This window comes from Rhipicephalus microplus, chromosome 3 (genome assembly GCF_043290135.1).
Source record: "Rhipicephalus microplus isolate Deutch F79 chromosome 3, USDA_Rmic, whole genome shotgun sequence".
Lineage (NCBI taxonomy): Eukaryota > Metazoa > Arthropoda > Arachnida > Ixodida > Ixodidae > Rhipicephalus > Rhipicephalus microplus.
The window spans coordinates 66,781,035-66,795,035 of NC_134702.1; the positions used below are offsets into that span (position 1 = coordinate 66,781,035).

General features: G+C 47.9%; 1 protein-coding gene across 4 annotated transcripts in view; it reads left to right on the plus strand.

Moving 5' to 3' along the window:
• LOC119161288 (E3 ubiquitin-protein ligase MIB2) overlaps positions 1-3,120 on the plus strand; it is a 102,142-nt gene extending 99,022 nt beyond the window's left edge. For all 4 annotated transcript variants that reach the window (XM_075889699.1, XM_075889701.1, XM_075889700.1 and 1 more), the window contains one exon: positions 2,394-3,120. In XM_075889699.1, coding sequence (XP_075745814.1) covers positions 2,394-2,623 — 230 coding nt within the window. In that variant the 3' untranslated portion in view covers positions 2,624-3,120. The remainder of the gene's footprint in view (positions 1-2,393) is intronic.
• The last annotated feature ends 10,881 nt before the right edge of the window (positions 3,121-14,001 follow it).

Below are 14,001 nucleotides of genomic sequence, written 5' to 3' on the forward strand. Positions count from 1 at the left end.
CTGCGGAGGGGTGAGCTGTTGCCTCCCGCTCACAAATGCTCCTCAAGGGAGCAATACTTACTTTTTGTGCAGAAGAAAAATCAGTCCTTCGTTGACTTAAACCAGCATTTTGAAGGTTGTGTTCACATTAGGATTAGATGTAGAATGAATAGAAAATTATCACACGCAGAAATGAATTTGAAGAGAGAGAGAGAGAATTATTTTAATGGAAAGCTGGAGAGGTTTGCCTGGTTTTTCACCGGACAGACTGCACCAGTTGGCAGGTGATGACAGTGATATATACAATGATAAACACACAACACAAACAGTTACATACACGCATAACAGTCAGATAACACATAAGGTCACTCAAACGCCACTGCGCTATTTACAACGTTTCGTTCAAGCCTGTGGCCCGTAAGAACGTCAGTAGCGCTTTTGTAGAGTCAAACGCACTGGAGGTGTTCTGACATGGGCCTAAAATAACCACACAACACAGTTACATGCAGGTAATTTCAGAAAATATACATCAAACATACTGGATTCGAGCTCGCGACCACTAGGCAGCATGCGCGTATGCTAATAACTACAACACATCACGCTACGACACCATCTGGAAGAAAATAGGTTTCTTTAGGCACTTACGGATAATTTGCACACAGCGCAAACATTTCTGCAGTAGTGCCTTCTCCCCATGCCATAAAAAAACTAAATAATATAAGGATGCCTTTGTTAACAAGGAAGAAAAGTGCCCTTCTTGCCGTGACGTGCGCAAACTTCTGCAGAGAGTTTGTCCCTTGGGGGAGCATAGCGCACTTTACGGCTTAACTGTGCAGTTACTTTGGAAAACTTTTTTATAGTGTATTCCTCTATCTGTAGCTACTCTCCGTATCAATTTTATGCTTCAACTTTTGTAGGTGGTTTATTCAAGCGTTCTTATATTTTTCTTCACCAAATTGAGAAAATGATAGTAGCAGAGGTAGAAAGGTTGTTATATCTTAGGGTATTGAAGCAAGGACTCCTCCCCTGGTAGAGGAACTCACTGGTCTGTGCAGCTCGCTTGACCTCATCTACCAAGGCAACTTCGCTCTCCCCAATCTTGCTCACAAACACGATCTCTACTGCTCAAACTATTTCTCCTATACCTTGCTCTCTAATGGGTATCCTTCAATAAGGGCGAGTCCATTTTGTGTGGTCTCACTGTACACGTCCACTTTATGTGGGTCAGAAAGATGGCCGCTTCCAACACCACGGACATGTGTCCGGATACTGCGTTCGGTAAATTTTATTGAAGAGACTTGAAGAAATTTAATGAAAAGTAAAGTTACAATGCAATTAGTTTAGCCGCAAGCTCTGTCTACTAGGCGCACAATCTGAAGAGAGCATAAGGTTGAATGAAAGGTAGGGAGCTTAACCAGAGGAAAATTTTCTGTTTGCTACCCTTGTACTGGGGAAAGAAAAATTTACATGAAAACGTAAGGATAGAAAAGGAGGGAAAGGAATGGTTAAGAAACTCAAGGTTCAGAGGGATGCCTCCTTGAGCAGCACCGGTGACATCATGAGTCACGCGAGCAACAATCGTATGCTGCGCGCAATTTGTGAAGAAGGACAGCTGTATTCAAGGTGAAACAATTTCACATAAGTTAGTGTTTCTTGAGGAAGGTTTCATCATGAATAAGTCATCATCAAAATCCACCGCATCTATACCTACGTCTACAAACCGTTTTCTTTATTGGATTTCCACGAAATATGTGGGGTTTCGCAACAATATGTGTGTTAAGCATTTAGTAGGGAGGCCACCTTCTGTAGCGCGGAGCACCGATGCTTGCCTTCAATCAGCACAACAACTCAATATCACCTGCAACAAGAAAGATAGAGAAATGGAGAGAAAAGGCAGGGAGGTTAACCAAGCTTTGCTCGGTTGGCTACCTTACGCTTGGGGTGGTGTGAAGGGGAATAACAGAAAGAAAATTTTAATTCAGCCAAGACTGTCATAATAGGCTCTCTCGATATGATTATTGTCGGATACAGCCGAAGCGCAGCAGCCATTGGGCCCCGCGACTAAAGAAGTATACTCCCGCCAATGTACGCGGCAGTGCTCTCCGGAGACGGGATCAACGGCACTATGGCTCATGGCGTCTTCAGGAGTTCGGGGTGGGGGTGGGGGGGGGGGGGAGGGGAGAGGAGGCTATTAGAGCAGGCTTATGTGGTGCGCTTGAGGAAGAAATGGCGCCGATTCCTAGAGCTGTGTTCCGCCACATTCTATAAACTGCCATATTTCTCTCAGGGGTTAAAGATTGAATCGTACTTATACTCGCAAACGGCGTCAGCTTTAAGCGAGATGGTTTCGTTTTCTTTTTATCGTTGTTTGTCTTGCCTACGCTAGAACTAAGTTCACTTTTTCAACCTTACAGACGGGATGCCTGTCAGAGGCAGAGAACAGAACCAGACGACGCCGAGAGATCTGGACAGTCGGCTGCAAGAGCTGGAGGACCGTCACACGTGCAACATCTGCATGGAAAAGCCGCGAGACGTCGTCTTCATGTGCGGACACGGCTCGTGCAAAGTGTGCGCTGAAAATCTGGACCTGTGCCACATGTGCCGTGTGCCGATCGAGAGGAAGATTGCTTTGTATTTGGACTAAGTCCTGAAAGTGTGTAGACGCGATAAACGTCTTATCGAGCACGATGCTCGTTCGCTTTCAAACACAATGCTGGCCTTGCTTTTATTGGGGAAGTAAAAGAGAGACGTGAATGAGAGGATGTGTGCAAAACGGCAATACGCACTTATTTATTTGACTACATCATTTTTTTTGTGTTTTAAGCACGTACACCAAGGACAATTCTTTCGCAAACACCTCCTCCGGTTAGTTTAAAATCTGTATGCGGATTTACGCATCCCAAGTCCCACTGCAATTTTGAGCCCCTTACGCTGCTGCGTCAGAGAGTAAAACGGCAAGAAGCTATGCAGACGTTCTTCTAACGCACGCGCGATGTTTTTGCGCTTGCCATTGTGAGGGACATGAAGAAGAGGCGTCTGATGACAATGCTCGGCTTGACGGTCCTTACGTGGGATTAGCCGGGTGGCACGGAGTCTCCCCAGCGTCTTCTCTGGACCCAAATAAAGTCTTATTCATCATCATCGTCACTTTTTTTTCTGGAGTATTTTCGTGTTTCAGTCTCAAAGGAGAAAACATGATTTTGTCACCACATAATAAAATAGGCTCGCTGAGCTGCACGTGCAGTGACAAAGAGATAGATAAATAGAGAGAGAGAGAGAGAGAAATATGGTATGATGAAAGGCAGGGTGGTTAACCAGAAAGCAAGTGTCTGGTTTGCTACCCTGCTCTAAAGAAGGGGAAATGGGAGAGAGAAAAGTAAGGAACAGGGAATGAGAGAAAGAAAGTGGGACGGAAGCGAAAACGCGCAAACACACTAAAACGTCACAAACGCACGTAGATTGAAGTATTCCACGCCTGCTATGGACGGGGCTCCTTTTATGATCCTTCAAGACGTAATATTTTGCTTACCAAGTGCTTGAGCAAAGTGCGATACTCACAGGACTGATAATGTGAACCTACATAAGGATGAATCTTTGGTTCAGCAGCGATGAGTGTGTTACGATATTTTCTTTAACATACATTTTCAGGTAAGTGCCACATCCACGAGTGTTGTTTATTCTGAGCTGGCTTGCAGAATAAAAGCGTAAATACATTGCCAACACTATACGCAGTGGAATGGCGATCATGTCTCAATTTCTTGGTGCGTGGGGGCACCCTCGCCATTTCGCTTCTAATGAACGCAACGTTACAGAGACAAGCGCACTCCTACAAAAAAACGAGGGACCCTCGCTCCATTAAGGGAGAGACGGTGATGTAGTAGCCAATGTTTGTCTCTAAATGGTAAACATTGCAACATGGTCACCTTCTCTTCGCACGCATCGTATAACACCGATGCGCAAGGTACATGAGATCTGCCGATTTTTTTCTTTATTCTTCCAGTGAAGTAATTCCAGTGAAGTCAGAAAAGAAAATACGGAAGATTGCTGGACAACGCAGGACTTGCAATGCAGAGCAGTAAAAGCATTAACATCTCATGCATTGCGCTACGGCGCGATGTCTCCTTAAAAGACACTTGTCAACAAAAGTACACGGACCACGGGAGCGCTTGCCACTGTCTGCACCGTCTATTAGCCAGCCGTGGGCTGTGGCGAGCATGTATCTAAAGAAATAACTGGTGAAAACATTGCTATGACTGCATTTGCCAGCGGATTGCTGTCGACAACAGGCGGCTCGCATATGCACTAGACGGCGCAGACGGCAAAAGTATACTGAAAGCAATGATTCGTCTACTTTTTCTGAGTGGCGTGTGCATTTTCGTGGTCATTGAGCCAGGAACAATCTCGCATAAGACAGCTTCATTGAATGAAGTGCGCACTACACCAAAGAGGGGTAGTGAAAGTGGAAACGTTGCTTCGTTAAAAAAAAAAAAAAAGAGAGTGCTGCTGAAGGTCGAGGCAGTCGGAATAGTTGAGTATCGGGCCAGTATAAGGGCGATAACATCGCTTGAACAAACACATTACGAAAGTGCGAATCACCTTTCAAATGAGGGGTTAGAAAAAAAAATTGCCCGCAGCTTCCCTCGGGGGAACACTGAGGAGGATGCGGAGCATATAATTGGTTAACGGGGTGTTAAAGTGCGACTTACTTGGGTCGATGGCTAAGTTGGTTAACGTGGTTGTGAAATGGGGTGTTAAATTGCGACTTACTTGGGTCGCTGGCTAAATTGGTTAACGTGGTTGTAGGAGGGGTGTTAAATGAGTGAACACGTACGAAACGTATGCGAAAGGGCGGGTCGGGGCGGGTAGCGGTAGCTGTAACTCACGCTAGCCGAGGGAACTCGACCGGCAATCAACGACTGCTTGCACGTAGCACACACGACGTAGTCGGCATAGTCGGTGCCCTTTCCAAACGTATCGCAAAGAACCGACAACGCTTTGGAGTTGTTCTGAATGTTGCCGATCCGAGTTAAGTTGTTATCGAACCAAAGACGATCACACACCTTGCAGGTGTGGCCGAAGCTTCGGTTGAGGAAATCGCGCTTGAAGCGAGCGTTGGGCGTGGCATACTGCTTGGCGCGCCACGCCGCTACCTCGGCGCGCTTGCGCTCGCGGGCAGCATCGGGATCGGCCTCTCGTCGCCGACGTTTGCACTCGGCTTCCCGTTTTCGAAAGTCCGGGTCCTCTTGTCGACGCTTACGTTTCAAAGCGGCCGAATCCGGTGCTGCTGCTCGACGCTGACGTCTCTCAGCGTCTTCACGTTCTCTAAGTTGAGCATCTTCCGTTCGACGCCGACGTTTACGTTCGGCGTCGCGAGCTCTTCTCCACGCTGCCTTGTCTTCGGACGACGACTTGGTTGCGGTTCCGCCAACACTTTGGCCGGCGCTGGTCGAAGGGACGTCGATCATTGCGACCTCGGACGTCGACGCGCCGTACAAACCAACCGATGAGCGGCAACTGAGCGAGCGAGCACCGACCTTGAGTATATATACAGCGCGACGGCGCATGCACTGTCAGCTGTCGAATGTTCGAGAAGGGGGAGAAGCGCAAGGGCGCATGCGCGCGCGCGTCAGCTGCCGATGTTCTCGAAGCGCGACGGCGCATGCGCGCGCGTCAGCTGCCGATGTTCTCGAAGCGTGACGGCGCATGCGCGCTACATTATACAGCTAGCGAATGTTCGTGAAGAGGAGAAGCGCACGCGGTGTGTAGAGGAGGAAGGGTGCACAGATGGTGGAGGAGTGAAGCGCGTGCGGTGTGTAGAGGAGGAAGGGATGCACAGATGGTGGAAGAAGGAGGAGGAAGCTTGCGGACGGCGCCGCACTACAAGCCTCGAGTATTAGATGCTCCGCATCTAAAAGTGGGTAACGATTTAGAGTACTTGGTACTCTAATATGGGAGAGCTTAAAGCCGTCCCCAAGGCGCAAGTGTGGTGTTTGGAAAAAGTGGGTAACGATTTAGTGTACTAGGTACACTACAAAGTACGAACCTGTCTGGACTCACACAGTTTGGTGCCAGCGTCTGGAACAAAAATGCTGGCGCCCGTGGTCGTACATAAATGCAGCCCTCAAAGGTATACGGGGACCACATGCGTGTTTCCGCACACTGTTTTTCAAGAAAGAACGCTTGTGTGATTGTGCTTCTCAGAGATCAACCTTTTCTGATATGACAATCAAATCTTTTATCGCTGCAATGCTGCAAGAATTAAAAACAAAAAGGAAGAAATAAGGAAATAAATAAGTAAATTAACAAATAAATGAAGTAGGTCTGACGCACATAATCCAAGCTTCACTTGTCCCCTTTTTCCCGATAAGGAAAGAGCAACGAAATATTTTCGTTATGCTTCACTATTGTACTTTCATATACTGAGCATGCATTTTATTAAATTTCTCCTGCAAATCCAGTCAAGGGGCTGTAATATAGGCCGAAAGTATGTAATAGGATAGGGTGTGGTAAACTGACACATGAGGCAAAACGCGACCTTTCGACCTCTGTAGCTAATAAAAAAACTACTTTAATCTGGTTATCTTTTCTAGCAATAAGTGCAGCTCCTTGTCAACCTTTTTGTGTTTAAAAGTTGTTATCTCACAGCGTTTACGTGGGAAATAATACGTAGCTGCCGTCAGTGTGTTCATGACCCGTCAAAAGGGGGCGAAACTCTACTCGGCCAACACTTCGAATCTACGCATGAAGCTACTCCTGCGTTAGTACAGCAACGTTATTATTTATTTAGTTACTTTAAACTTCGATCTACATAACACCAAAGGTTTCGTTCATTTGGTGCTCGGGAACAAAGTGAATATTTGTGAAAAATCCGGCACATAAGAGAGGCAAAATGCGACAAGAAGGCTTCTAATCGCTTTAGAGAGCATCTTAATAATTGAACTATTAACTTAAACATACTATCTATTATATTTCTTAGTTTAGGAGAGCTATGGCATACAAGGAAACATAATGATGAGCTTCCTGAGAGGAAAATGACGCGAAAAAGCATGGACTTCTGTTCGGGGCATGGCTCCTTCCATTCGCGCTGCGTCGAGGTTTTTTGCATGTTCCCAAGAATGCACTCAAGAGACGCATAAAAATTATGGAATCCCCAAGTCAAGTCGTTCACTAAAACGCCTTGGGATTGAGTGTTAACGTTTTTCAATACCCTTATAGAAAAAAACAACAACAGTCTTAAAATGAGGATCTAGCGTAATTTTATATTCATTGCCTCACAGAGCCCGGCAGGCGAAGTTAAATGCCATAAAATGCCTGAGCGATTCTGCGTAAAATGACAAGAATACTGGAAGAAGATACATGAAAACATATCTAGCCTCCAGCTGTTGAATAATACAATGAGGTGCAAGCGTTCAACAAAAGAAAACATCAGCGAAAAAAAAAGGAGTGTCGTTGTTTGATCTGCAAGGAGTGGCGGAGCAACACAACACCGCGTTCTGTCAATACTCAATGTCTGGAGTCGAAAGGCTTGGCTCTTTAGGACTTCTAAGGACCCACAGAGTATATTTAATGTCTTTCTACTGCAAAAACTGAGACGAATAATTTTTTTCACACTGTCTCGTTTTGCCCCACACAGCGCCTCATTTTTACCCCTACGTTGGGGCGAAATGTGACATCTGGAGCATATTTTTATTTTAGGAATAATATTTTGAACGGTGGCAACATGTTCATTTTTTGTAGCACATAACTCGTACCTAAACAAAAGTTTATGCATTGATATTTAATTGTAAGGAGTGTAATAAAATAGAAATTACCTATTTTAATTTTTTTTTTTTGCATTTGCCCCACCCTACATACTTCAATATACAGGGTGACAGCGGTGGCTTTAACTGAGCGAAGCCCTTAAACATCGACTATGTTAAAGCAACCGCTCTGTATGACTACCAGTGCTTCTTGTTCCACAACATCTACATGGTTCCTGTTGACATTAGAAATGTGTACACCGGCCCTGAACATACGCGGCATCTGTGTGCGAAGGTCAACAACGTATTCACGTGAGCAGAGTGAACATATCTGAGTCGTACACTGACTCTGAGTGTTCTTTCAGGCATATAAGATTCTCGCTGCTGTGTGAAGAGTATTCGCTGCAAAAATATCGAACAGGCTGTGACATTGAATGCATAGAAATTTCAGCGACAGCCGAGTGCGGCTGTATACTAAATACTCGCCTATCATTTTGTGTTGAAGACAAAATGTCTCTTGTTCGACGATGTCGACATGTTTCTTGTTGACGACATAAATGCGTGTACACCTTCCCTGAACAGCCTGTGCACATATCCGTGTACGTCAACAACAAATCCACGTGAGCAGAGTGAACGTTTATAAGTCATACACCCACTCGGAATATTATCGCGCAGATAAGCTTCGCGCTGCCTCCTAAGGAGTTGTAGCTATGAAAATACTTTTCAAGCTAAACGTTAATGCATAGTATGAGTTTCAGCGACCGCCTAGCGCGGCTGTCTACTAAGAACTTGCTTGACGTTTTGCGTTGAAGGCTATGTGTTCAATTTTATTTGACTGAACAATAAGCGTTTTAGTTCGAACTTAGTTGTTTTTAGAAGCGACACCTTTAAACGGGTCGCGGATATGTAGCTGATAAGACATATGTTCAGTGCAGTTAAACACTACATGTTTAACTGCAGTTGTGAGATCACAACTCGGGTCACGCGCAGTTGTCCACCGCCGCCACCTGTGTCCGAAACTACATCGCGCGAAATTAGAAAAAAACAAAATTGGCAGACCCCTCGTACAGTGGGAATCGATGATATGCCAAGCACTAATGCGAAATGTTGATATGTCACTTTAAAATCACCACAACGTTACGAGGTGGTGGTAAATTATACCGTACGCGACTTCCTTGTCATGATTATCATGTTTGAATGTGTTGTTTACCTTCGTCATCTATTCACGTCACGTGATACCAAATATAGCATATGTAGAGCTAGCGAAACGGTCGCGAGCACGCAACGAGCGTGGTATGTTGTCATGTTCTTACATGACACGCGTGTCAGGATTATCATGTTTGCAACAGTCAAATATTTTGTTATTCATTGACGTCATGTAACACCAAATTTGGTATATGTGGAGCTAGCAAAATGTCCGCGAGCGCCTCATGAAGGGCCCAATATACTCCAATGTAGCGTGGACGCACGCGTACGCTGGGCACAGCGACACTACGTTAGCAAAACGCGAGCACTCTATATAGTCTGACGCCAGGCGCCCTGACGTCAACTGGCGCGGAATGCGACATGTTGTATTTCGCGCCGATGCACTCCCTCTTTTCATGACAGAGAGAGAGAGAGAATGAACTTTAATAAAGGTCCTGAAGGGGCCTGGGCACCCCTTACGGGGGCCAGCCCGGTGGCTCCGCCCATGTGGGGACTGGGAGTCGGAGCTCGCCAGCCACCTTTTGGGCCTTCTGGACGGCCTGGTGTTGAAGGGCCCTGTCGGGGCTCCTGAGGTGGTTGAACCAGTCGTCCTCGGTGGCAGGGGACCCGAAGCTAGCGTTTAGCACGGGACACTGCCACAGCATGTGACTTAAATCGCACCTTGAATTTTGGCATTTGGGGCATTCTGGCCTTATATCTGGTAGGTATTTGCTGCAGATATAGGGGCTGGGGTAACTGTGCGTTTGCAGCAGTCGAAGCGTTAATTGTTGGGCTTTATTTAGTGCTGAGTGAGGTGAGGGGAATTCTTTTCTAAATAACTTATAGTGCGAGCAAATTTCATGATATGATAGGAGCGGCTCCCGGTGCGTGTTGGTGTCCCCGGCCAGTGAGCCGGACCGCGACCCCCCGCGGCACGTAAGATCACGCGCGAGGTTATGGGCCAGCTCATTACCGTTGGGGACCCCTGGTTGAACGTTGATCCCTTCATGCCCAGGGAACCAGTGGATATGCTTGTCTACAGTTATCTGAACAGATGTTAGAACTCTTAATGCCGACTGGCAAAGTGTACCGCGGCGGTATGCCAGTGCAGCGGGTTTAGAGTCGGTAAATATTGTGTCGCGCTGAGGGAGTGCTAGAGCAAGGGCAATGGCCACTTGTTCAGCCTCGCAGGCTTTCTGAGTTTTTACGGTAAGAGCATTAAGAGCTTTTCCGTCTGGGGCGACCGCTACAGCTGCAAAGTAGGGTTTGTCCACGTATTTAGCGGCGTCTACGAAAACCACGTCTGTCGCGTGTAGGTTGGCCGCTTTTAGTAAGGATTGAGCTCGTGCCCTTCTTCGAGCCTGATTGTGCACCGGGTGCATGTTCCTGGGGAAGGGTAGCACTGTGATTTTAGCGTGAAGGTGTTGCGGTAATGATTCTGCTTCGTTCACTTGAGTTGGGATAGGAAGACCTATGTGTGAGAGGAGTTCCTGACCCGCAGCTGTCGAAGACAGGCGCACGAGTTGGGACATTCTTTGTGCTTCGATGATTTCTTGGAACGTGTTATGTACCCCAAGGGATAGCAGGCGCTGCGTGCTTGTGGACATGGGTAGACCAAGTACTCGTTTTGTGCATTTTCGGATGAGGTTGTCTACTTTAGTTTCATCGCCTTTGCTCCACGGGTGAGCGCAGGCAACGTAGTGAACGTGGCACATTAAGAACGCATGAAAGATGCGTAGTAAGCTTTCTTCTGTGAGTCCTGCGTGTCTATTAGCGACGCGTCGGACGAGGTGCATGACTGCCTCAGCTTTTTTGGTGAGATGTGTGATGGTTAAGTCGTTTTTGCCATTCTCCTGTAGGGTAACGCCCAGAATTCGAACCGACGACACTATCGGGATAACCGAGCCATCCATTGTGGAGAGGTGTATGGTAGGTTCGGCTTTGGTGCGGCCGTACTGTGGTGGCAGAAGCAGCAACTCGGACTTAGATGCCGATAGTCTGAGGCCCGTGGGCTTTAAAAATGTTTGTACTGCAGTGACTGCTTCCTGAAGGCTCGCTTCGATTTGTCCATCGCTCCCTCCGGTACGCCAAATAGTAATATCGTCGGCGTAGAGCGCGTGTTCTATACCTTCGATGTGTCGAAGCTTTTGCGAAAGTTGCCTGAGGGCTAAATTGAAAAGAAACGGTGAGAGCACCGACCCTTGCGGGGTGCCGCGCGGGCCTAGGTTGTAGGTGTGTGACTTGAGATCCCCAACTTTAAGTGTGGCCGTTCTGGCTCTTAGGAAAGAGCGGACGTATTCGTAGAAACGGCGGCCTAAGCCTGCCTCCTGAATCTCGTGTAGTATATGAGCGTGGCTTATGGTATCAAAAGCTTTTTCTAAGTCAAGAGCTAGGATTTCTCGGAGGTCTTTGCTCCTTACTTTAAGTAACGTCTCCTGCAGCATGAGAAGTACATCCTGCGTGGCCATAGCCGGCCTGAACCCTACTTGATTGAATGGGAAGAGGTGTTTTCGCTCTGAATATTGTGTGACTCGACGGAGAATGACGTGCTCCATGACCTTACCCACACAGGATGTGAGGGAGATGGGTCGTAGAGAGTCGAGTTCCAGGGGTTTGTTCGGCTTGGGAATGAGTATGACGGTCGCGGCCCTCCATTCTGGCGGGACGCTCCCTTGCTCCCAAACCTCATTCATGTAGGTGGCTAGTGATTCAATGTCATGGTCAGCCAGGTTGCGGAGTAGCTTGTTGGTGACTCCGTCAGGACCCGGGGCTGACTTAGTATTGAGCTCTGCTATTACCGCGCGTATTTCAGCGCTAGTTATAGCATGCTCAAATGGGTCGTCTGCGGCCCCCGCGTAAGGTGGATAGTCTTCATGTGAGGTAGGTTCTGTGCATAGATACCGGGCTGCTGTAGCATCTAAAATCTGCGCGTCGGTAAGTTGCTGTCCTCGCGCTTTGTGTAACAGTCTATCTAGAGTTAGTCGTTGCTCTGACTTGGTGGGCTTGTCGCCGAGCAGATGCCTGAGAAGGTCCCATTTTAGACCCTTTCTCATGCGTGCGTCAAGCGAATTACACACCTCATTCCACTGATTGCGTGCTAGTGTGTGACTGTACTCTTCGATTTGTCGGTTGAGCAATGCGATTCTTTTTCGTAGCCTACGATTGAGTTTATGCATTCTCCATCTTTCTTGAAGACTTTTGTGAGCCTCCAGGAGATGTGCGAGGTGGCTGTCCATGTGGTCTATGTTGCGTGTTGTAGAAATATTTTTGGTAGCTTGTTTTACGTCCCGCTGTAGCCTCGCAAAGAGTTCAGAGAGTGAAGAGTAATGGTTGGTGTCTTGTTTGCGTATTTGCCTAAAAAAGTTCCAGTCTACTACTTTAAAGTCTCTGGGCTCGAGGCTGCCTATATTGACTGTTGTGCTACAGATAAAGTGATCGCTACCGAGGTTAGCTTGCAGATTAACCCATGTGGGGTTCGAAACGTTGCGTACTAGGGTCAGGTCAGGGGATGAGTCCCGTGACACTGAGTTACCTATGTGTGTGGGGGTAGAGAGGTCGTTAAGTAACATGAGATTGTGTTGAGTGATGTGTGTTTGTAAGTGGCGTCCTTTCTGTGTTGTGCGATTGTAACCCCATTGTACATGGGGGGCGTTGAAGTCCCCCGCGATGATGAGGGGATGGTTGCCTGCTATCTGCGTCGCTTTAGTTAGTAGTGTGGTGAATGTTTCTGTGCTGTGTGAAGGTGAACTATACACGTTAAGGATAAATACCGATTGCTTAATCTGAGCGCTGGGGATAATCTCTATCATCTGATGCTCTATTTTGAGGTCTGGGCGTACTGCATGTGTCGTGTAAGCATAAGGCTTAGCCACACAAGTGGCTATTCCTCGAGCTTTGTTACCACAGACGGCCTCGACTCTGTATCCGCGAAGAGCGAATCGGTCGATACGCGTTTCCTGCAGGAGAATGACGGCCGGTCGTTGGGTCATAGAGCCAATGAATTGTTGTAACGTTTCTCTCCGCGTACGGAGGGTACTTGCGTTCCATTGCCAAATTGTGAATGATTGTGACGACGCCATTTTAGGGTCTAGGTATTTGCCCAGCACGCTTACTGCGTGCCAGGTCCTCCTCCAACACCTTAGTCCTCGCGTCTATTTGTGCTGGCCATGTAGCCAACTCGATAAGTTGTTTCTGCATGCTCTCTAGTTTAGCGTTGAAAGCGCTATACTCGGCCGTGGTCTCTGCGCGGTACTGCTCTAGTATCGCGTATATATTGGCTGTAAACCGGTCAAAATCGGATTGCTCTTCGGCCTGGAGCGTCGGGCCTGCCCGTTTCTTAGCGCCGCGTATCGAGACGGGGCCGCTGATAATGCTACCCTCGCGCGATTCGGGGGCCTGTTGTTTTGCTAGCTCTTCTTTAAGCGATTGGATTTCTTTAGCCTGCTCCGCATACATGCGTTTTAACTGTGCTAGTTCTGGGTCAGGTTGCTGTGGCGAGTGTCCCTGACGCTGCGCTGCGTGGGCCTCACCTTTGCATGCCACCTTGTCGGCCCAGGTAGGCTGGTCAGTGGGAGTAGGATTTCGTGGGTCTAGAGGAGGTCCTTGCGGTTTGGTGGTCTTGGCAGCAACCGGGCTGGTTGCTGGGGTGGGTGCTTGCTGCTGGGCTTGCTTTCGTCGGCGACGGCGCTGACGACGACGGCGCACCAGGTAAGGCAGCTGGTAGCGATGTCGGCATTCGCGGTCGCCCGTGAAGTGTGCTTCACCACATAAGGCACACACTGGCTGGTTGCACACGTGTGGATTGTCCGTTGGTAAGTGACCGCAGTGGTCGCAGACCTTGGTTGAAGGAGTGGGGCACACGTCTTGGCGATGGCCCACTTGGCCGCAGGTACGGCAGGTGTCTATTTGGCGCTTATACAACGTGCAGCGGTAGATGACCTGGCCGCAGTAGACGTAGTTGGGCACTTTGAGCCCGTTGAAGATCAGAATCACAGTTCCAGTGTTCTTGATGCGACGCGCTCCCAGTAGGCTTGAGTTGCGCGGTTGGATTAGCATGCGGTTGAGTGCTGCGTCGTCAAAGTCAGTGTCGACGCCGCGA